The sequence below is a fragment of the Juglans regia genome, chromosome 11 (genome assembly GCF_001411555.2).
Source record: "Juglans regia cultivar Chandler chromosome 11, Walnut 2.0, whole genome shotgun sequence".
In the NCBI taxonomy this organism is placed as follows: domain Eukaryota; kingdom Viridiplantae; phylum Streptophyta; class Magnoliopsida; order Fagales; family Juglandaceae; genus Juglans; species Juglans regia.
The window spans coordinates 3,680,173-3,700,190 of record NC_049911.1 but is presented as its reverse complement, the minus strand read 5'-3'; the positions used below and the strand labels follow the sequence as shown (position 1 = coordinate 3,700,190).

Here is a 20,018-nt window from a genome sequence, read left to right as displayed (position 1 = left end):
CCTTTATGACTTTGTTTGACAAGACTGGCGTTTCTCAGCATTCTCCTTGTGCCAATTTCCTTTTTTTTTTTTTTTTTTTGCGATCTTCTAGTTAGGCTTTACCCTACCTGAATCTTTTATTCATCCACTGTGTTGCCATGTTTTACTTGGTTGTACGGTCGCTTTCGTGCCCTTCCCACGTAGTTGGATGAGTAGGCCAGGTTGCTTTCTGCCGCATTAATGGCCAAGGTCAGGTATTCGGGTAGCCGTTAGGCTGATCCCGCTCTCCACCGAGGGGAGACAAGGCGACCTTGTGCTTGGCTTGCCTCCTTGGTCTGCAGGGAGGTAGGCTGTTCAGACAGTTTGGAACTGTACATGTCTTCCTCCATTAGTATAGATTTATTCTTCGGATAGCCGTGTGGCTGATCCCACTCTCCGCCTCGGGGAGACAAGACGGCCTCGGACTCGGCTTGCCCCCTTAGTTTGCAGGGAGGTAAGCTGTCCGGACAATTTGGAGCTATACCCATCTTCCTCCATTAGTATTCTGTATTTGATTCCTGGTCAGAAGATAAGGATGTTACCATTATTTTGTTTTTATGGGCAGGAGTTAATTTCGTAAAACTGGACCTCTTGGCCTATGTCGTACTATGCTTATCATTTTTCGCCACACCACTGTTGTCCATGTTGTTAATGTCCATACTTTTTGCTCCAACATTCGAGCGGTCAACCATGCAATCAAACATATATCATTATCCTTTTGTTAAAGCATGTATGGGTTTCTAATATCGTTGGGTACTCAGATTTCCTCAAAGTGTGAGGAGATTTTTCAATCTTTCCGTAAAAATAAAAAATAAAAAAAATATTAAAAAATTAGTTATATTCTAAATATTATTTTTTTAGAAAATAAAATCTTAAAAAAAAAAAAAAACTGCCGCCACCCGGTAGTGGTGGATGCCACCTAGGGCTGGCTAAGGATGCTCATAGTTTATTTTTTTATTTTTTTTATCTAAGGGACAAGTGTTGAATATTGATTGGTTGTGATTTTCAATTTAATACATCACAGTGACGAGAAAAGGACTAAAATTACTCCATTGATATTAACCGAAAAATTAAAAGCCAAGCCCCCAATTCGGCTTTCTTGTGTCCAAAAGAAAAAAAACTCGATACGGCACGCGCAGTCTCACGTACTTCTCCCGTTCTCCGTCTGCCCCACTCTCTCCTACTCCGATCCATCACAGGTTACTCTCTCTCTCTCTCGCTTTCTCTCACCAGCCGATTTCGATCTCTTGCGGATCTCTCTATGCCCTCTCTGCTTTTCTGGAGATCTTTCAAAGTAAGAATTGCTTGGTTTTGGTCGCTTTCGGTGCCCAAAGTTAATTGCGACTCGTGTATATGTTTCCAAGCTTATCAATTTTGAACTGAAGTCTTGTTGTTTTCGCGCATAAATGTAATGGGTATTCTTTATTTCATTGATTTATCTCAATTTTGATCATTACAGTTGGTTTGCTATAAAACTTGCTTACGGATTTGACCAGTTTTGGCTAGTGGGCACTGTGAATTTTGGTTTTAATGTTCTTTGAACTCTATGGAACTATATGGCTTTACTTTTTCTCTTCTCTTGGGGATCTTATTGTCAGTTATTATGATCCAATTTGTGGTGTGGGACTGGTATAATCAGTGTGTGGTATCACTTGTTACTCCTTCGCTTAATCAGTGTGTGGTATCACTTGTTACAGGACGCAATAATACCAAATCATCATTGGTGTTTTTTATGATGCTTGCTTAATGATGCATATTGTTAAAAAAATTGGACGGGATTTGCAGATATGCGTCTCTTTATGTGTGTACAAATAAGCTTGGTTTTTTGTTGGATGTATATATTAGAATGGCTTGATGAGGAGGTACTTGATAATATAAGAGTTTGGAATTTGACGTCTTGGGAACGGGTGTAGATGTGTTCCTTGTTTATTTGATTCTTTGAGTCTGACTTGAAGTGGACACTGCTTCTATTCTGACACTTCTATTGTCTTTCCTTTTTTTTTTTTTTATGGGAAGATTGTCAGCTATGATGCTCAAGATAAGAGTTGTGCATTCTACTCTGCCTATGTTGGTTTTTCAATCCATGTTTAGATGTGTTTTGCATTTTTCTTGAAGGGTGATGTACGTAATTTTTTTTATGCTGCTTCTCTGTGCGAACCACCATGACTCTGGTGTTGCTTCTTGTCATGGGTGTAGGTCATGAGAGTGTTGCCATAACAGAACACCAATTGGCTATTGATAAAACTCCATGGGGACTGACAATTCTGGTCGCCAACAGTTTCCTCCTGCAAGACCTGTTGCTACACCTTTCGCTGTTGCTCCTCCGCAAAATATGATGCCTTTTTCATCATCAGGTCCTGTGGTTGGATCAGAGGCCTCTGGTTTCAGACCTATTCCACCAGGTGCTCACCAGCCCATGGTGCCTTCGTCAACACAGGTGGTTGGATCACAGGCCTCTGGTTTTCGATCTCCACCAATAGCTAGGTTTAGTGATCCATCTGTGCCTTCTTCACCAACATCAAATGTTCCACCCATTGCTGGACAATTTCAGCGTTTCCCAGCACCACCTTTTCACTCAACAGCTCAAGCACCCCTTTCGTATGCCCCACCCATTGGTCGACCACTAGCCCAACCTCCTACTCCGCCAGTTTCCTTTCGTCCACAGCCACAAGTACCTCCAGTGCCAATGGGATCTCCACCTCAAACCGTAAATTCTGCAGTGCCCAGCTTGAGTGCTCCTTACTCTTCATCAGATTCAATGTTTCCAACTCCCAGACCAAATTTTCAGTCATCATTTCCTGGATACGTCCGTATGCAGTCTAATGCAGATTCACAAGCCCCACCTATACCGCCTCCTTTTCCCGCTCATCAAGGAGGTTATGCATCATCTGCCCCTCCACCTTCTTCCTTCCCTTATCTTGCTCAACCAGGAGGTTATGTTCCACATCCACCGGTGGCAGCACCCTTGGGCATGCAGTCAAGGGACCAAATGCAGCATCTTGGCTCTGGACCCCCTAGTGGTTCCATCCAAGGTTTGATGGAAGACTTCAGCTCACTTTCCATTGCGTCTGTTCCTGGATCAATTGATCCGGGAATTGATTATAAATCACTTCCAAGGCCATTAGAAGGTGATGTGGAGCCCAAATTGCTGGCTGAGATGTATCCTACGAATTGTGATCCTAGATATCTACGACTTACTACTAGCGCTATTCCAAGTTCCCAGTCTTTGGCTTCAAGGTGGCATTTGCCTCTTGGAGCCGTAATTTGTCCACTTGCGGAAGCTCCTGATGGGGTGAGTGTCTCTAAACCTAGGATGGTAAAAAATGGCCAATATTGAGCATACTCTGATTACCTTTTTAATTGCTATTCTTATCTATTCAGGAAGAAGTACCAGTAGTTAATTTCACTTCAACAGGCATTATTCGATGTAGAGGATGTCGCACATATGTGAATCCATTTGTCACATTCACAGATTCTGGGAGAAAGTGGCGCTGCAACATCTGTTCTCTACTCAATGATGGTAATTTTCAACTTTCTTGGCATAGCCCCCATTGCCCACCCCAAAAAAAACCATCATAAAAATCCAAAAAAGGGGAAGTTGTTGATTAACTAACTTGGATAAAAATAAATGGTATGTTATTTGAGTGTTAGGGGGAGGCATGCAAAAAAATAAATAATTAATTGAAGTCTTGAATCTTTTAAGTTCTGAGATTCAAGCGATAGCCAAAGCTGCCCATTCCTTGTTTAGATTTAGAATTTTAGAATAATATTGCGAAGTTTGAATAGTAGCACCAAAGCGATGTTATTTTTTTACATCAAGATAACTAGTACTGCAATTTAATTTCAAGGTCTATGACTTCACTTGCTGTGTGGTTTAAACTTTTTGCCAGACACTACTTATTTCCAATTGAAATTTCTCACTAATTTGGTGGATCATGGTTGGTTTGTAGAACTCCTCTCTATTGTTCTTTTGAGGCATAATTCTAATTTATGTAGACTCTCATGTTCAGTTCCTGGTGAGTATTTTGCCCATTTGGATGCCTCTGGCAGAAGAATTGATTTGGATCAGCGACCCGAACTTACAAAGGGTAGCGTGGAATTTGTTGCTCCAACTGAATATATGATGCGACCTCCTATGCCTCCAGTATATTTTTTCCTCATTGACGTGTCTATATCTGCAGTGAGAAGTGGTATGATTGAGGTAAGCACTTCCAGTTATATGGCGTATTCTGCTGCTACTCTCATCTTGTGTTTTACCATGGAAACATGTTTGTTTGTGTGAATAATAGCTCATATAAAGCTATAGAAGTTTTAGGACTAATATTTTATAGTATATGATCATATATGTTGGTTACTTATAAAAAAGAAGTATATTATCATGGATATATACAAAATATAAGTTATTTGTGTGTAGTATGCAGTCATAATAGGTCATAATAGTATAATGACTGTAGTTCTTGGATCTGGAGAAATATTGGTTGAGTGTATATCGCATGCCATGTGTAAATGGTATAATGAATCATGATTAGGTACCATTCGCTCTTGTAGCCACGTGCACCCCCTTTAAACAAGAGAAGGTCTTAGTTTCAACTTATCAGATTGGTTGGATTTTGCCCCTTGTGCGGTTGGGGGAGATTACATCCATTGTGTAGCCAAGTAGTTACCACTATAAAAACTTGGTACAGCAAGTGGGCTGGCCAGAGTTTATAGTTTTGGGATGTTTTCTTACATGGCACCAATACAATGAGGGTTGCAGTTATCTCGTCAAAGCAGAAGTGGTGTGATTGTTAAACTTTCCTTTGTAAGGTGATTTTTCATTATTCTCTGGCAGATTATCCTTCAATTCAAGTAAACATCTTTGTCAATTTTGGGTCTTGATGTTAGTAGTGAATAGGGAATCTCTCTCTCTCTCCCTCTCCCTCTCTACGTGTGTGTGCATAATTTAAATAGATGTTGACCTCTGGTTTTTATGCAGATTGTGGCCCAAACAATCAGATCTTGCTTGGATGAGCTGCCTGGCTTCCCCAGAACACAAATTGGATTTGCAACTTTTGACTGTGCAATTCATTTTTATAATATGAAGGCATGCAACTTGTGTTACTACTGATTGATATGGCTTAAACATTTTCTCGTTTCAGCCAAATTACTTTCTGAATGTTTTGTACATTTTCTTTTGTGTGTGCAGTCATCTTTGACACAGCCACAAATGATGGTTGTCTCAGATTTGGATGACATATTTGTGCCATTGCCAGATGATCTACTTGTCAATTTGTCTGAATCCAGAAGTGTGGTAGAAACGTTCCTAGATAGCTTGCCATCCATGTTTCATGACAATGCGAATGTGGAATCTGCTTTTGGTCCTGCTCTTAAGGCAGCTTTCATGGTTATGGTGTGTTAATTTTATCCATGCACACCACTGTAACTTTAACTTCTCCCATGCATATAAGCTATGTCTTAGTTTGTTGCTAATGTTTGTAGTTCCTGAGTTATGTGTTTGTCAGATTATTTCCTTGTCCCTCCCTGCCGCACTTGAGTTTAGCACTCTTCATTTACCCTTCTCTCTCTCTGCAGAGCCAACTTGGGGGGAAATTGTTAATATTTCAAAACACACTGCCATCTCTTGGTGTTGGCCGCTTAAAATTGCGTGGAGACGATCTTCGTGTTTATGGAACAGATAAAGAAAACATGTTAAGATTGCCTGAAGATCCATTCTACAAGCAAATGGCTGCTGAATTAACTAAGTACCAGATAGCAGTGAATGTATATGCACTCAGTGACAAGTACACTGATATAGCCTCTTTAGGTACATGCTTTTGGTTTGTGTTACTCAGTGCTTTTGTTTATGGCGACTAAAGTCAAAGTTGATATTGGAAAATTTTGAAATCCATCTTTTGTTTATGGTGCTTTGGCTTATGTTATGTGCCTCAAACGTGTTAAAATCTTCATTACGAGAAATTATGTTGAAAGTGTGGTTTATGATATTTTGCATACAATACTCCTAGATTTAGTATGAGGGTGGTGAATGAGATCCCAAGTTGCTTAGAAAGAAAAAGTTTTTGTGATTCATATTGATCCCAAAGGGCTCCAATGGTAATGGTTCTTTTGAGTATAAGCTTGAATGTGGCTTGGGCTTTCTTTGGGTTGTTACAATGGTATTGCTCTAATACCAATTGTTTTTTTTTACATATCAAAAACAAATTTTATGAAAGCCAATACCAACCAGAAATGTGGGACTAGAGATGTGCCACCTATAACTAAATGGCCGAACGAGGATGTTAGGGATCTATGAGGGTAGATTATAATTTTCTGGATTTAGTGTGAGATGGTGGCAAATGGGATTCCACATTGCTTGGGAGAAATGCAGTTTATGATAATTGGAAGGGCTCCAATTATAACATTGACTTATTTTTTGAGTATAAGCCCAGATGTGGCTTGTGGATTTCCTTCATATGATGTCCAAAGTTTACATATGTCTCATATCCACCTCTTGATTATTATAGAGGATTTTGATTATGCACATGCAGAACTTTTTCAGTACCTTTTATGTAGTTCACGTAAGCTGCAATTGATATTAAGGTAGGATGGTTGATTGGTCTATTAAATTGTTCAACATTTTAAACATTAGGTTGATTATGTGAGAATTTGTAACTCAAAAGGAAAAAGAGAGTTGTGGAATTAGTTTAATATCTGATGTTTTACTATCAGAATACTACAACACTTGCAATTAAAATATTTCATTAACATTCCTTTGATTCCTTGGTCTTAGACTGTTACACAAATGTTTTTACGCTTTGGGTATACTGGTAATCCTACTTGTGGACTCAAATCTTGGGTCCTAAATATGAATGCACAATCCTCTTTTGGTAATTTTTGACCATGTAAAAGCTGATTATGTTTGTTTTTATAAGTAACGAAGCTGATTAATGATTATGTAATGTTTAGGAAGCATTCAAAAACGGAAAAGTTAACTGTGACTTTCAAAATCTTTTCTTTCGAATAATCCCTGGGCACTTTTTGCTAGTATGCTTGTTTGTACTTTAGAGAATCTCCCAGGTATCTACAAACTTCCTTAATTCCTATGCTGTGGTAGTTTGACTTAGAATGTATAAACGACCTTGATATTTGAAAATAAGTATTTTTTTATTTTTCCTCATTAAAAATAATACATTTTTTACTATCCTTTAATGTAGGAACTCTTGCAAAATACACTGGAGGCCAGGTATATTATTATCCAAGCTTCCAATCTGCCATTCATGGAGAGAAGTTGAGAAATGAGTTAACCAGAGACCTCACTAGGGAAACTGCGTGGGAAGCTGTCATGCGGATAAGATGTGGAAAAGGTGAGCTATTCATGATACAGTCTTTGTACTATATTTTACCACATACTCAGGTACATATCATAATACATTCAGACATGCAGAACTATCAAAATTGATACACCTCATAGCTCTAGGTATCAACAAGTTATTATCTATAATGATTTAAAGCATTTAATAGCTCATGGTTTTAATAGTGCATGGGCCTATTAAGTGAATAATAATGAAGGAAAAAGGTATTAGTTGATGTTTTCCTTTCTGGGGAAGTGAATGTATTTTCTCTTTTCCTGTTTGCATGCATACTTGTACTGTCTTGAAGTGAAGATGTGTACCACTTTTCTTTTCAAAATTGTAGATATATTCGAATGGCTTTGGTTAGCGTATAGTATGATCTTTTGATGTAGACAGGGTGGCCCCAATAAGCACTGCCCTTACGAAGATAAATTCAAGATTCATATCACCTAGAGTTCTTATCCGAACTCTGGGGCCTAGAGTGGGGGGAGAGACACATACATAATGTGGGCCATACATCATTTGCAGCCACCTGAATGAATTTCTCGGCAGCATTAAATGTTGTAGGGCCCACTTTATGTCTATCTCTCCTAGTCTATGGGATCCAAATCTGATAATTCATACTTATAGACTGATTACTATGTTTCTCCATAAGTTGCTGATTAAGTTTGTTTGTACTTCTAGGGGTCCGTTTTTCATCTTATCATGGCAACTTTATGCTAAGATCTACGGATTTAATGGCGCTTCCAGCTGTAGATTGTGATAAAGCATATGCGGCGCAATTATCTCTTGAAGAGACATTGCTGACAACTCCGACAGTATACTTCCAAGTTGCTCTTCTGTATCCTTGGGTTGAAATTACTGATATAGTTCCTGACATAAAGTACATGAAGGCATGCATAGAAAGTGTTATATTTGTGATGAGTCTTATTGTCATAAATTATAGATAAATAGTCGTAGGCTTGTGCAATGAACAAAGTAGTTAAATTTATTAAATGAAAAATACCCTATGTAACCAAGTTGGAGTACCTGGAGGAATTATGCAGTAAATTGAACCTTATAAGGGTGTCAATGTTTGCATTTTGATCTTTCAGAATTTTGGTTGATGACCTTCATCTTTTATCCGTTTATTCTTCTTTGTTTCTGTGTCAGTAATTATAAATCTCACAAACTTTACTTGAGTGAAGAGAGTCCAAGAGCTATTTAAATAGTATGCCAAAATAACCCTGGTCATCAAGAGTCATAGTGGATAGACTCTTAAACATCTTTTAAAATTCAATATCATTTGTGAATCCATTAGTTACAAAACTTAAAAAGTATAAGTTGACAAAACAAAAAAGACACAAATGAAACTTAAAGACTACTATTTATAAACTGAAATTAATACTTTAATTAAATATATAATTTTCATTTAATAATTATAATTTTAAGTAAAAATTAGCAATCTGATTGAATATATTATTTTTCATCTTTTCAAGTTTACCTTAATGATATATATTGTTCAATCTTTTTTTCTGATAATGACACAAATAGAAAGTGATTGATGTACTTAGCAAAAACCAAAAAAGAAAGTAGTTGATGCCGTTTTATATTACTAATTGATATCTGATAATAACATAATGAGATAGTTGACGAGGTGGCTTCAATCGATGCAAGCTTCATGCTTTAAAAATTATAGAAGTATATAGAGATGTTGGACTGTTATAGCCATTGAAATGATTATGATGAGCTCCCTTCCCCCTCATAATTCTGCATAAACAATCCTTTGAAAGAAGAAAGGCATTGTCAGTTTATGATGTCAGCAAACCAATATGTTTGACAATTCTTGTGTTGATCTTCATGCCTTTAGACATTTTGGGGATTCTTTGAGTCAGAAATATTTATTGTAATCTCGTGTCATTAAGCAGACCATTATTTTGGATGGTCTCCATCTTGTGATAGCCACATTCCTTTATTTTTAAGAGAATTTTTTAGTTGTATTTTCCTCTGATAGAGATGAGAATAATTTTCCTTGTTGATTTTGTTTTGGACATGATCTTCCCTATCTCATTAAATGTCCTTTGGAACATATTTCTTGTTGTGGCCCCCTTTTTCCCCATGAGTCTTTCGCTTTTGGCATTGCAGTTACTGTTTTTTTGGACATGTTCATAAAGGTTTCGAGTGATTGAATTGTCCTTAAGCATAAATAGTTATACTGCATCTTGTGGAGAAAGGCGTATTAGAGTACACACAGCAGCTGCACCAGTGGTGGCAGATCTAGGAGAGATGTATCGCCAGGCTGATTGTGGTGCCATTGTTTCCTTGTTTAGCAGGCTAGGTACAGTTATTTCAGCTGGGGATGTCATATGTTGTTGCGAGTTTTTATTTTTAATATTAATCAATGTTGCTTGCAGCAATCGAGAAAACATTGTCCCATAAGTTGGAAGATGCACGAAATTCTCTGCAACTAAGAATCGTTAAAGCCCTTAAAGAATATCGAAATCTCTATGCTGTGCAACATCGCTTGGGAGGCAGGATGATATATCCGGAGTCTCTGAGTTTTTTGCCTCTGTATGGATTAGCACTTTGTAGATCAAAGCCTCTTCGTGGAGGGTATGCCGATGCTTCACTTGATGAACGCTGTTCAGCAGGTTACACGATGATGGCTCTACCTGTTAAAAAATTGTTGAAGCTTCTATATCCTAGTTTCATTCGACTTGATGAGTATCTTTTGAAGGTAACTAATTACTGGACTCAAGTATGCACTGACGATGATGGTGATCTTAACATTCTTGGAATTACTTCTGTTTCTCATTTGCAGGCATCTGCTCAGGTTGATGACTTGAAAAACCTTGGGAAAAGGTTACCGCTGGCTGCTGAGAACTTAGATGCCAGAGGTCTTTATTTATATGATGATGGATTTCGCTTTGTTATATGGTTTGGTAGAGCCCTTTCACCTGACATAGCTATGAATTTACTCGGGGCAGACTTTGCAGCAGAATTATTGAAGGTATCTCCCACCAACACAACCCCCCCCCCCAAAAAAAAAAAAAAAAAAAGGATGGTGATCTTTGTTACTATTTGTTGTCTCCTCCTGGTGGCTTGCGCCGTTGTCTTAGCAACTTTGATGGGTTTATATTTGTGTCTGAAATCCTCGATCTCGCTTATGAACTTCCTTGTTCCTTTCCATTTGCTGTGGACTTGATTTGCCAATGCCTGTCCTTGGGGGGCTGTTTTGGAAAATTCCTAGTGTGTCAGCTATCTTTTCAACAAGATAAAAAGTTCTGATTTTTTTGTTTATAGTGAGACCAGCTTTTTATTGGTCCAAGTCTCTGCAGTAATCGTGGACTTTTATATACGTCTGAACTTTTATAGAACAAAAGGCTTATCTATGAACTATGAAAAGCCTGAACAGGTCACTTTATCCTTGGCTGACCAGCTTTTGGGAATCCTTCTACAATCCTAGAAATTCACTCGAGAGTATTTCTCCGTGCAAATTACCTAAAAAAAGGTCATCTTTTCACTTTTTCACTATTCAAGTGACTTGGTTTGATTCCATGCAGCAGTGGTGCCTGGTTTTTATTTAGTTATTGTAGATGTGGTTGCTGTGCTTGGCCATTGGTTTTAATTTTATAATCTTCAGTTTCATGAACTCCCTTAAATGTGTACCTAGCAAACTTTTTGCATTTTGTAATATTATTGACGTTACTAAGTTACTTTACTTTTACCTGCAACTTTGTTTTTCTTTTACCTGCAACTTAATCAAGCTGTAATTGACTACTTTGGTTGCTGCTTTTGAGAATCAGGTTAACCTTATTGAGCGTGATAACCAAATGTCGAGGAAGCTGATGAGTACACTTCAGAAATTTAGAGAAAGTGATCGTGCATATTATCAGCAGTGTCATCTTGTAAGACAAGGCGAACAGCCCACGGAAGGCTTCCTTTTACTTTCCAATCTTGTTGAGGACCAGATGGGGGGTAGTAATGGTTATGTCGATTGGCTTCTACAAATACACCGGCAAGTTCAGCAAAATGCATGATATAATAAGTTTCAGCAAAAGCTGTCAATATACAGGTAATGACATCAAAAGCTGATGTTGGCATTTACTTTGGAACTACTTCAGCATGTGTCCAACATGTTCTACAACGATTGATATCCTCTCTAGATGGATGGTCCATTTTGGAGAGATATAGACAAACATTTATGTTTACCCATGTGGACTCTGCATGTATGTATAATTTTTTTATATATCTCTTTCCAAATCGGACCATTCAATTCAGACAAAGAATGGGAGAGAGGATCTCAATCTTTCTACATATCAATTACAGATAACGTCTTTTTGCATAGTAGAACGAACAACACAGTGCATTCAAGATTAAAGTCGACATTACGCTATTTTATTTTTTTACTATTTTTGGGAGGGGAGGAAGGGAAGAGGATGAGGATGAAAATATATGAACTGCCATGCAAGAAGTAGCTGTTTAGTATGTTTCTAGATAAAAACTTTAGACAGCCATCTCTTTGTTTTAGAAGTACAGTTATTTACAAAAAGAGATTACTGCTTTCTAATTTCTTCAATTGAATTCTGCATGGATCAAACAGGCTTGTTCTGCATCTCATCTGTAAACCGATGGGACATTTTGTTCACAATCATGATTAATTCGAATTCAGACAAGGGTTGCTCACAAAGTATTGAAGGTTATTTTGATGAACTGGTCACCAGAAATATTGAACAATTTGTTTTTTGATCAGAGAAATGTAATAATTATGGGAGATGTGGTTAGGGATATAATCTTACAATTTAGAATAACTGAGCGAATTTTGGTATGCGTTATAATTATTTTCAGCAAATTTCCTATCCCTTTGTTGTATTTTGATTTATCCCCCCACCCCCCCACATGCCATGATTGTTTGCAAAACGTTGGAGAACAGTTTACTTACAAAGTGGTCGGATATTTTAATTTTACTTTGATTTTGATGAAATATTAGCAGCCTTGTGATATCTCTTCTGTATCAACAGGAATCTATTTCTGATGGAGGGAACAATTTGAAACAGTCTACTTTTGCAGATGAGATAAGATGAGTTGAGATAAAAGTTAAAAGTTGAATAAAATATTGTTAAAATATATTTTTTTAATATTATTTTTATTTTAGGATTTGAAAAAGTTGAATTGCTTATTTTATTTTGTATGGAAATTTTGAGAAAATTGTAATGATTAGATGAGATGAGATAATAATAGTTGTGAAAACAAACGAGACTTTATGTTTAATGGGAGAACATGTCTAAAATTGAATTATGATGTGAACTTGATGAAATGAGTGGTATTTGAGGATGCATAGTGTATTTTCTCCAGAAAAGTGAAGAAAATAAACCAAACCAGAAGGCCTAAAAAGCCAATCCTCAAACACAAAACACAAAAAAATTCAACCCCAATGGTTGAGTCAAGTTTGCTCGAACATTGATAGTGGTGGTCCGACAGCGACCGATGATTTTCGGTGCCTCCAGATTAGGTGTTGAAATTGGACAAAAACTGACCAACTTGGTAGGTCACAACCCTTGGATACGGTGGTCAAATGTCTTCACATTTCAATAAGTGGGAGCCTCTCTTTCATTGTTGTACATATGACAATCACAGATTAAGCTATGATTGGATAGTAAGGTGATCTTAGATGATCTGTAAATAGTAATAATAAAATATTAAATAGTAATAAATATTATTAAAAAAATAGTAAAAAATAATAATAAAATATTAAATAATAGTGTATTAATTTCAGCAGCGTAAATCTCATGTTAGAAAAAACTTATCGATATGTTAGGAGAAAAACTACCAAAACACAACGTAAATCTTCCTCCTAACAATTTGTTGCACTTTTTTCATAATATTGGTACATAAATTTGAAAAAACTTATAATTATATAATAATGTTAAAAAATTAATAAAAAGACTGTCTGTGACATACCAATGCCACATATTAGTATTTGATTGGCTGATACGTGACATCGAAATTCAATCGAAGACTGACACATAGCATACTTATGTCACGTACAAATCTATTAATTTTCTAACATGAATTAGTGGAGGTAGTTATTTCCGAATTTTTTAAAATTTATGGAACAAGACCTAAACATAAGACAGCCTCGACTTTGCCCTCCAACCTCCACTCCATCCGGTACAAGTCCAAGGGTGGTTTTGTAATATCATTGGATCTTATGAAATCAAAATGGATGGGCTTGGTTGGGGCCCAATAGGCTTTACTATTTAGGCGGCAAAAGGCGCTTTGGCATATTCTCATGGTTTTAAAGTTTAAATAATATAATTAAAGATGTTAGCCTCTTCAGATCTTCTCATTAAATATATATATATATATATATATTTATTTAGAAAAAAATAAAAAAGTTCTTTGGATCATAGCGTTTGATCATTGAATACGTTGTTCTAATGCAAGACTGTAGAATCACCTTTTGTCGATTCAAATTTTTGGAATGTGTATGTTTAGCAAAATAGACTTTTCCTTTATATAATAATTATACATAAATGTGAAAATTAAAATTTTATTATGTTCGATGTGAGATGTAGAGCGAATATATATATATATATATATAACCGATACTATAATATTTATTAAGTTTTGAAAAATTTACATGGATAACGTTAAGGATTTGTTTGGATATTAAGATGAGATGAGATGATTTTAGACGAATTAAATAAAATATTATTTTTTTAATATTATTATTATTTTAAAATTAAAAAAAATTGTATAGATATTTTATATCAAATTTCAAAGTTATTATGCATAATTTGTTGGATTAGTTAACAAAAAGTGGATAATTTGTTGAAAAACTCTCAGATTTCTTTAGACATTTAAATAGTAAAATAAGATAAAGACAAATATCAGTTTCAATTTTAATTTGCTGATGTAAAAAATAGAAATAAAATGTTTAAATTTAGGTTAAAAAAAAAGTAGTTTGTAAATGGTCTATTTGGGGAAAGTGAGTGCCCATTGAGCAATTTCCAGAGCTGGCAAAATCAATTTACTTTATGCATTTATTTAAATATTATATATAAACCCCACCTTTTCCAAAAACCAAAAAAACAAAGAGCACAAAACTTCAAAAAAGTAGGTTTGAACGGTCAAAAAGAAAGAGTCATTCTTACAAAGTGTTTTTGTATTCACTAAATTTTTATTTAAAAAAAAATTAAATTAAAAAAGAAAAAGGGAAAAAAGCCTAATAATATTAATTTTTAGGGTTCTTCTTTGACTGTTACCAGCGCATTATAGCACACAACCACAGAAAAAAGCAAAGCATTCAACTCGCTCTCTCTCTCTCTCTCTCTCGGACGCACAAGTCCACAAGAGGAAAGCCAACCCAAATAAATCAAAACCACTGGATCTAAGCCTTTGAATCTCCCCCGTCCAGCGAGCTCTTGTTGATGTCTGAAACTTCTGGTTCGACCGGTATAGCTTTCTTCATCTGATTTGCTATTCTCGGCAACAATTTTTTTTTTCCAGTTTGATATATTTGGTGGGTTTTTCGTTCTGGGTTTTTATTGTGTAAAACTTTTAGTTCGATTTTTAATTTTTATGTTATGGCTGGACTTTTGGCTGGTATGGATCTATGGGTCTTTATGATTAGCTTCTTCTTTTCTTTTTTGGAGTTTCTGATTAGGAATTTTGGGTTGGATTTGATTGCTTTGATGATAAGGTTGTTGGTCTTTTTACCCTCCATTTATTTATGGTATTAATGAAGTGCCGAATTCTTGCGTCTGTCTTTTTTGTTAAATCTTGTTCTCTGTATGGTAAGTTAAAATCTCCTTTTCGAGTTCATCTTATTGATCTCGGATCTCTCTCTCTCTCTCTCTAAATTCTCATGTCTAATCTATAACGCAATTTTTTGTTTGTCAAGAAATGTTTTTTATGGATTTAGTGTTTTGAGTGGAGATCGCCGGTTTCGAGCAACGCAAAAGGCTCTGCCTACTTTGACTTTGTTGAACATGTTGGATTTTTATATATAGGTTTAAGAGATAACTTGAAATGGTAAAGAAATCATTTTCTTGTGTTTTAATGGGTTAAAATTAGAAATGTGTCGAAGGTTAAATTTTTTTTTTAAGAGTGGGATAGAAACTTAGGTTTTGCAACTAAAAACTTTCTTTTCGTTTAACTTTAGGATGCATTTTCTGTGGATTGTGGAGGATGGGTAAAGGTAAAGGTGTGTTGTTCTATATTTTCTTTAGTAGTGTTCTGTTGCTGAATTTGTTATTGCCTTTTAATTTGAACAGATCAATGATTTGTTTCATCACGTTGAAAATATAACGTGATCAGGAAATAAGGAAACTTTTTTAAACCAATGGCTTCAGTGGACGTCGCACCTTCTTCTGGTTTGAGAGAACCCAGTGGTCATACAGCCGGTGTTGATCGGTTACCTGAGGAGATGAATGACATGAAAATCAGGGATGACAAAGTAAGGAGTCCATGATTTGGAATTTCTTTATTCTTCTTCTAATTGTTCTTCCTCTTTTCCTATATTTTATTTGATTTTTGAATTTCATCTACTATGTACTCATATGAACCTATAATTTTGTAGGAAATGGAAGCCACTGTTATTGATGGTAATGGAACGGAGACGGGTCACATAATTGTGACTACTATTGGTGGTAGAAACGGCCAACCAAAGCAGGTATTGGGTTGGTTTACAAGCTATTCCCCTATATTTCTGTAATATAGGACCATATGAGCACTATGTTGAATGAAAGTCGATGAATTATTGTAGTTGTTTTTGTTAATTTCATTTTTGTGCTATCATATCCTTGAATAGCCAAGCCATCCAGCTAGGGCTGGCTTTTCGGGTTAGGTATGTGTACGTTAGTCTTGGTTTTAACTACACTGGTTTCACCATTTCTCTTAGAAAATACAATGCAACTTCAATTTCTTTCTTGGTAGAGAATGGGGCTTCAATTGATTTGTAGAGTCTATGTATATTTTCTTTAATGCTATTACATTTCTTTGTGCTTGCAGACAATAAGCTACATGGCTGAGCGTATTGTCGGACATGGATCGTTTGGAGTTGTGTTTCAAGTGAGCATTTATGTCATCTAAACTATAAATGAATGCAATATTTTGTTTCTTTAGCCCTTTATAAAAAAATAAATTAGGACTGAGTTTTCATGCCATAACAGCACTGGTTTTTATGTTTATGTAGGCAAAGTGCTTAGAGACTGGTGAAGCTGTGGCTATAAAGAAGGTTCTTCAAGACAAGAGGTATAAGAACCGAGAGCTGCAAACTATGCGCCTTCTTGACCACCCAAATGTTGTTGCTTTGAAGCATTGTTTCTTTTCAACAACCGAAAAGGATGAACTGTACCTTAATCTGGTACTTGAGTATGTCCCTGAAACTGTTCATCGAGTGATCAAGCACTACAACAAATTGAACCAAAGGATGCCGTTAATATATGTGAAACTCTATACGTACCAGGTAATGGTACCTGTTAAGATTTGGTTTCCTTATGATTTTGGGTGTAAGTTGTGCTTTTAAGAATCTTGCAAAAGTTTGTAAGGTTGGAAATGTGATATTTTTTTTTTTTTTTGGAGACTAATGGTCATTAGGTTTGTGTGTAAAATGTTACTTCATCTATTTTTCATATATTTAAGGGTTAAGCGAGTCTTAAGTAATGTTCTACACCATGGACTGTTAGCCTTAGTCTCATCTTTGTTGCTCGATATATTTCGATTAGCTTAAAGGTATAAATCTCAGAGTTGTTACCAGAGTAGTTAATTATTACTGATTTATTTGGCTGCTTTCTTTCTTTTTTCTACCCCCCTCTTGAAAGAAGGGTCTTTCATGCTTCTTTCTTTTTGTTGTGTGTGAGGGAAAGAGGGGGGGAGGGGGGCATGTGTGGTTTCCATAGTTCGTCCCTTTTTTTTCCAGTTCTTTCTAAGATTTATCTATATTTTTATGTTTTGCAGATCTTTAGGGCATTATCATATATTCATCGCTGCATTGGAGTGTGTCACAGGGACATCAAACCTCAAAATCTTTTGGTATGTTTTTCTAATACAATTCTTGTATGCCTGTGGAAGGGTGGTTCAGGGACTGCTTGTTCTAAGTGAAGACTTTTTTTTTTTTTTTTTAAATTCAGGTGAATCCACATACCCACCAGGTTAAATTATGTGACTTCGGAAGTGCAAAAGTCTTGGTATATGCTTTTTGTTTATGTTATTCATGTCATTTTTCTAGAACTTAGTAGTCTTGGCTTTCTATTTGAATCCTTATCTTTATTTTTCTTTGATGTTTGACAGGTAAAAGGGGAGCCAAATATTTCTTACATCTGCTCTAGGTATTATCGAGCACCAGAGCTTATATTTGGAGCAACTGAGTATACTACAGCTATTGACATTTGGTCTGCTGGCTGTGTTCTTGCTGAGCTACTCCTTGGACAGGTGGGTGATTATGCATATTAGCTCTTTCGTATTTCTGGACATGTAATTTTTCCTGGTTAGCTTAAAATTTGCTTTTAATTCTGTCAGCCTCTGTTTCCTGGTGAGAGTGGAGTCGACCAGCTTGTGGAGATAATAAAGGTAACTGTAATAGCGTGAATTTTTGGTAACAATCTAGCATTGCTGATATTATTTATTTTATTTTATTTTATCACTGTACGTGTCTTTTGTATTATTCTGTTCTTTTAGAACAGAAAGGGGTTTGTTATTGCCATGTAATGGGCCTCAGATAGACATCAATTGTGGGTTGATGTATGAAGTTATATGAGTAGAATCTAGCTGATAGATAAAAAGATAAAATGGAGTCTTTAAGTATGACTCTTTACTGGATTGACAATAATCCAAACAAGGTGTTAGCTTTTTGGTTTGGGTCATAGTTATAGAGTATCTTATATGAATCCTTCTTTGTTGTAGATTTTGGGCACTCCGACAAGGGAAGAAATCAAATGCATGAACCCCAACTATACAGAGTTCAAATTCCCTCAGATTAAAGCTCATCCATGGCACAAGGTATTCGGAATGGAAATGTCTAGATCTCATGTATTTTGTTTTAATCAGAATGCTTCACCTTAATGTTTGTCGGCATTTTTTATCAGATATTCCACAAGCGTATGCCTCCAGAAGCTGTTGATCTGGTTTCGAGACTACTACAATACTCCCCTAACCTGCGATGCACAGCTGTGAGCACATTATTTTCCTTCCATCTTGCTCGGTTTCCTTTTGGAACATTCCTCGTTAAGCTATTTATAATGTTTTTGTCTACCGAACTTAGAAATATGGTTGGTAAATTTTCGGTGGTTGTTCATGATTGTTGTATGATGAAAGTGATTACTTTTGAAATATAGATCCTTTTTTTCCCTGACGATACATCTTGGGTGGGTTTACTCACCTAACACAATTGTAGACAGCTCCACTTGTACTTCATAGCAAAAAGAGGTGGTAAGTCAAGGCATGATAAATTTTATGCGAGACTGAGGGCCTGTGGGGTATTTGTATCAAGGAATAATCGGAAACTGTACCAACAGTTTCTTCCAATGTGTTTGTCAAGCATATTTCTGTTTGAAACTTGGCTTGCTGATCATCTTATTACCATGTCACTGCTTTATATTGATTTTGGAAGCATGTTTGACATTGGTGCTATACTCGATTCAACTCAACTAAACTTGCCGTGACCCCAACTTATTGTCTATGGATCCATTTTTTATGTCACTGTGCTTGTTTTTGAACTGCAATATCATACTCGGGTGACATCCAATTATATCTTTATGCCTTTTTGTTTTGTTAGCTTTGGTCTTGCTAATTATGCTTCAATTGCAATGCAGTTGGACGCCTTGATCCATCCATTTTTTGATGAGCTTCGTGATCCAAACAGTCGCTTGCCAAACGGCCGTTTCCTTCCACCACTATTCAACTTTAAATCACACGGTATGATATATCATCTTAAACATCCATATTAATTTATGACCTGTCATTACGATGCAAAAGTCTTACCAAGTGTTCCCACTTTGCTGCTGCGTGGCTGCTTGTCAACCAGAATTGAAAGGAGTGCCGGTTGAGGTTTTGGTGAAATTGATCCCAGAGCATGCAAGAAAGCAATGTTCCTTTCTTGGTTTGTGATTTGATGTGAAATGCAACAAACTCGCACGAGTGTCGTCCCTATATGGTAGCCGTGTTCGCTCAATTTATCTGATTTGTTCTCTTTTTCTTAAATGTATCTTTTGTTCAATTACCTTGTTTTATAAAAGCAGATTTAGAGATATGCTACGTATGTGCCCAAACCTCAATGGGTGTTCTTATTACCCTGTTCCTGTATCACGTCAGCTTGTAACCTTGCATAGAAGACAAAAGTCAGCACTTTCTAAATGCCCAGCTGTATTCCTATTGCTAGAAAAAAGACCATTTCTGCTTGCATCTTTTGGTGCTCACATACCTTTATAAGCTCATCAATGGTCATTCTAAATGTACGCCGATCGTTGCATAATGTGCACCGTCGGTATTATTCATGAATCATTGAATATAATGTATTAGAAGATAAATACAGAGTTAATGACAGCACAGAAAGATGTGAGTGGGATGAGATCAGTGCAGTGCGAGTCATAACTCTTAGAACATAAATATTTGGTATTCATGCATAAGCCTTCAATGGCATCAACCAGAATGCTTGTACTTATCCAATGAGAAGGAACCCTCATCTTGTTA

General features: G+C 36.3%; 2 protein-coding genes across 11 annotated transcripts; both read left to right on the top strand.

The window, feature by feature from the left end:
• The first annotated feature begins 1,108 nt into the window (after positions 1–1,108).
• LOC108987875 (protein transport protein Sec24-like At3g07100) lies at positions 1,109–12,417 on the top strand. 3 transcript variants are annotated; one of them, XM_018960918.2, is made up of 14 exons: positions 1,109–1,312; positions 2,215–3,310; positions 3,400–3,538; positions 4,029–4,219; positions 4,994–5,101; positions 5,204–5,407; positions 5,590–5,821; positions 7,209–7,358; positions 8,031–8,187; positions 9,536–9,663; positions 9,740–10,062; positions 10,147–10,335; positions 11,132–11,400; positions 11,929–12,182. In XM_018960918.2, exons 2-13 carry the CDS (start codon positions 2,267–2,269, stop codon positions 11,363–11,365), a joined length of 3,099 nt encoding a protein of 1,032 aa, XP_018816463.1. In that variant the 5' UTR covers positions 1,109–1,312; positions 2,215–2,266; the 3' UTR covers positions 11,366–11,400; positions 11,929–12,182. The 3 variants fall into 3 exon arrangements, with proteins under 3 accessions (XP_018816463.1, XP_018816462.1, XP_018816465.1); XM_018960917.2 differs by having other exon boundaries at positions 1,145–1,217; positions 11,929–12,287; XM_018960920.2 differs by lacking the exon at positions 11,929–12,182 and adding an exon at positions 12,347–12,417 and having other exon boundaries at positions 1,156–1,217.
• Positions 12,418–14,591: 2,174 nt separating this feature from the next.
• On the top strand, positions 14,592–20,018 carry LOC108987881 (shaggy-related protein kinase alpha). 8 transcript variants are annotated; one of them, XM_035695586.1, is made up of 15 exons: positions 14,601–14,783; positions 15,493–15,528; positions 15,605–15,786; positions 15,910–16,002; positions 16,341–16,400; positions 16,525–16,797; positions 17,289–17,363; positions 17,462–17,518; positions 17,622–17,762; positions 17,850–17,900; positions 18,234–18,329; positions 18,416–18,499; positions 19,142–19,244; positions 19,354–19,482; positions 19,568–20,018. In XM_035695586.1, the coding sequence occupies exons 3-14, from the start codon at positions 15,673–15,675 to the stop codon at positions 19,434–19,436; spliced, it is 1,230 nt and encodes a 409-aa protein (XP_035551479.1). In that variant the 5' UTR covers positions 14,601–14,783; positions 15,493–15,528; positions 15,605–15,672; the 3' UTR covers positions 19,437–19,482; positions 19,568–20,018. The 8 variants fall into 8 exon arrangements, with proteins under 8 accessions (XP_018816476.1, XP_018816473.1, XP_035551479.1 ...); XM_018960931.2 differs by lacking the exon at positions 15,493–15,528 and having other exon boundaries at positions 14,592–14,783; XM_035695587.1 differs by lacking the exon at positions 15,493–15,528 and having other exon boundaries at positions 15,648–15,786.

Coding starts and splice junctions, on each gene's coding strand:
- LOC108987875 (XM_018960920.2), top strand. CDS start 2,267: ATGGGGACTGACAATTCTGGTCGCCAACAGTTTCCTCCTGCAAGACCT. Junction 8,188..9,535: donor TACTTCCAAGTTGCTCTTCT/GTATCCTTGGGT, acceptor AAGCATAAATAG/TTATACTGCATCTTGTGGAG. Junction 10,063..10,146: donor TTGATGAGTATCTTTTGAAG/GTAACTAATTAC, acceptor TCTCATTTGCAG/GCATCTGCTCAGGTTGATGA.
- LOC108987881 (XM_018960931.2), top strand. CDS start 15,673: ATGGCTTCAGTGGACGTCGCACCTTCTTCTGGTTTGAGAGAACCCAGT. Junction 17,364..17,461: donor TCAAACCTCAAAATCTTTTG/GTATGTTTTTCT, acceptor TTTTAAATTCAG/GTGAATCCACATACCCACCA. Junction 19,245..19,353: donor ATTCAACTTTAAATCACACG/GTATGATATATC, acceptor CTTGTCAACCAG/AATTGAAAGGAGTGCCGGTT.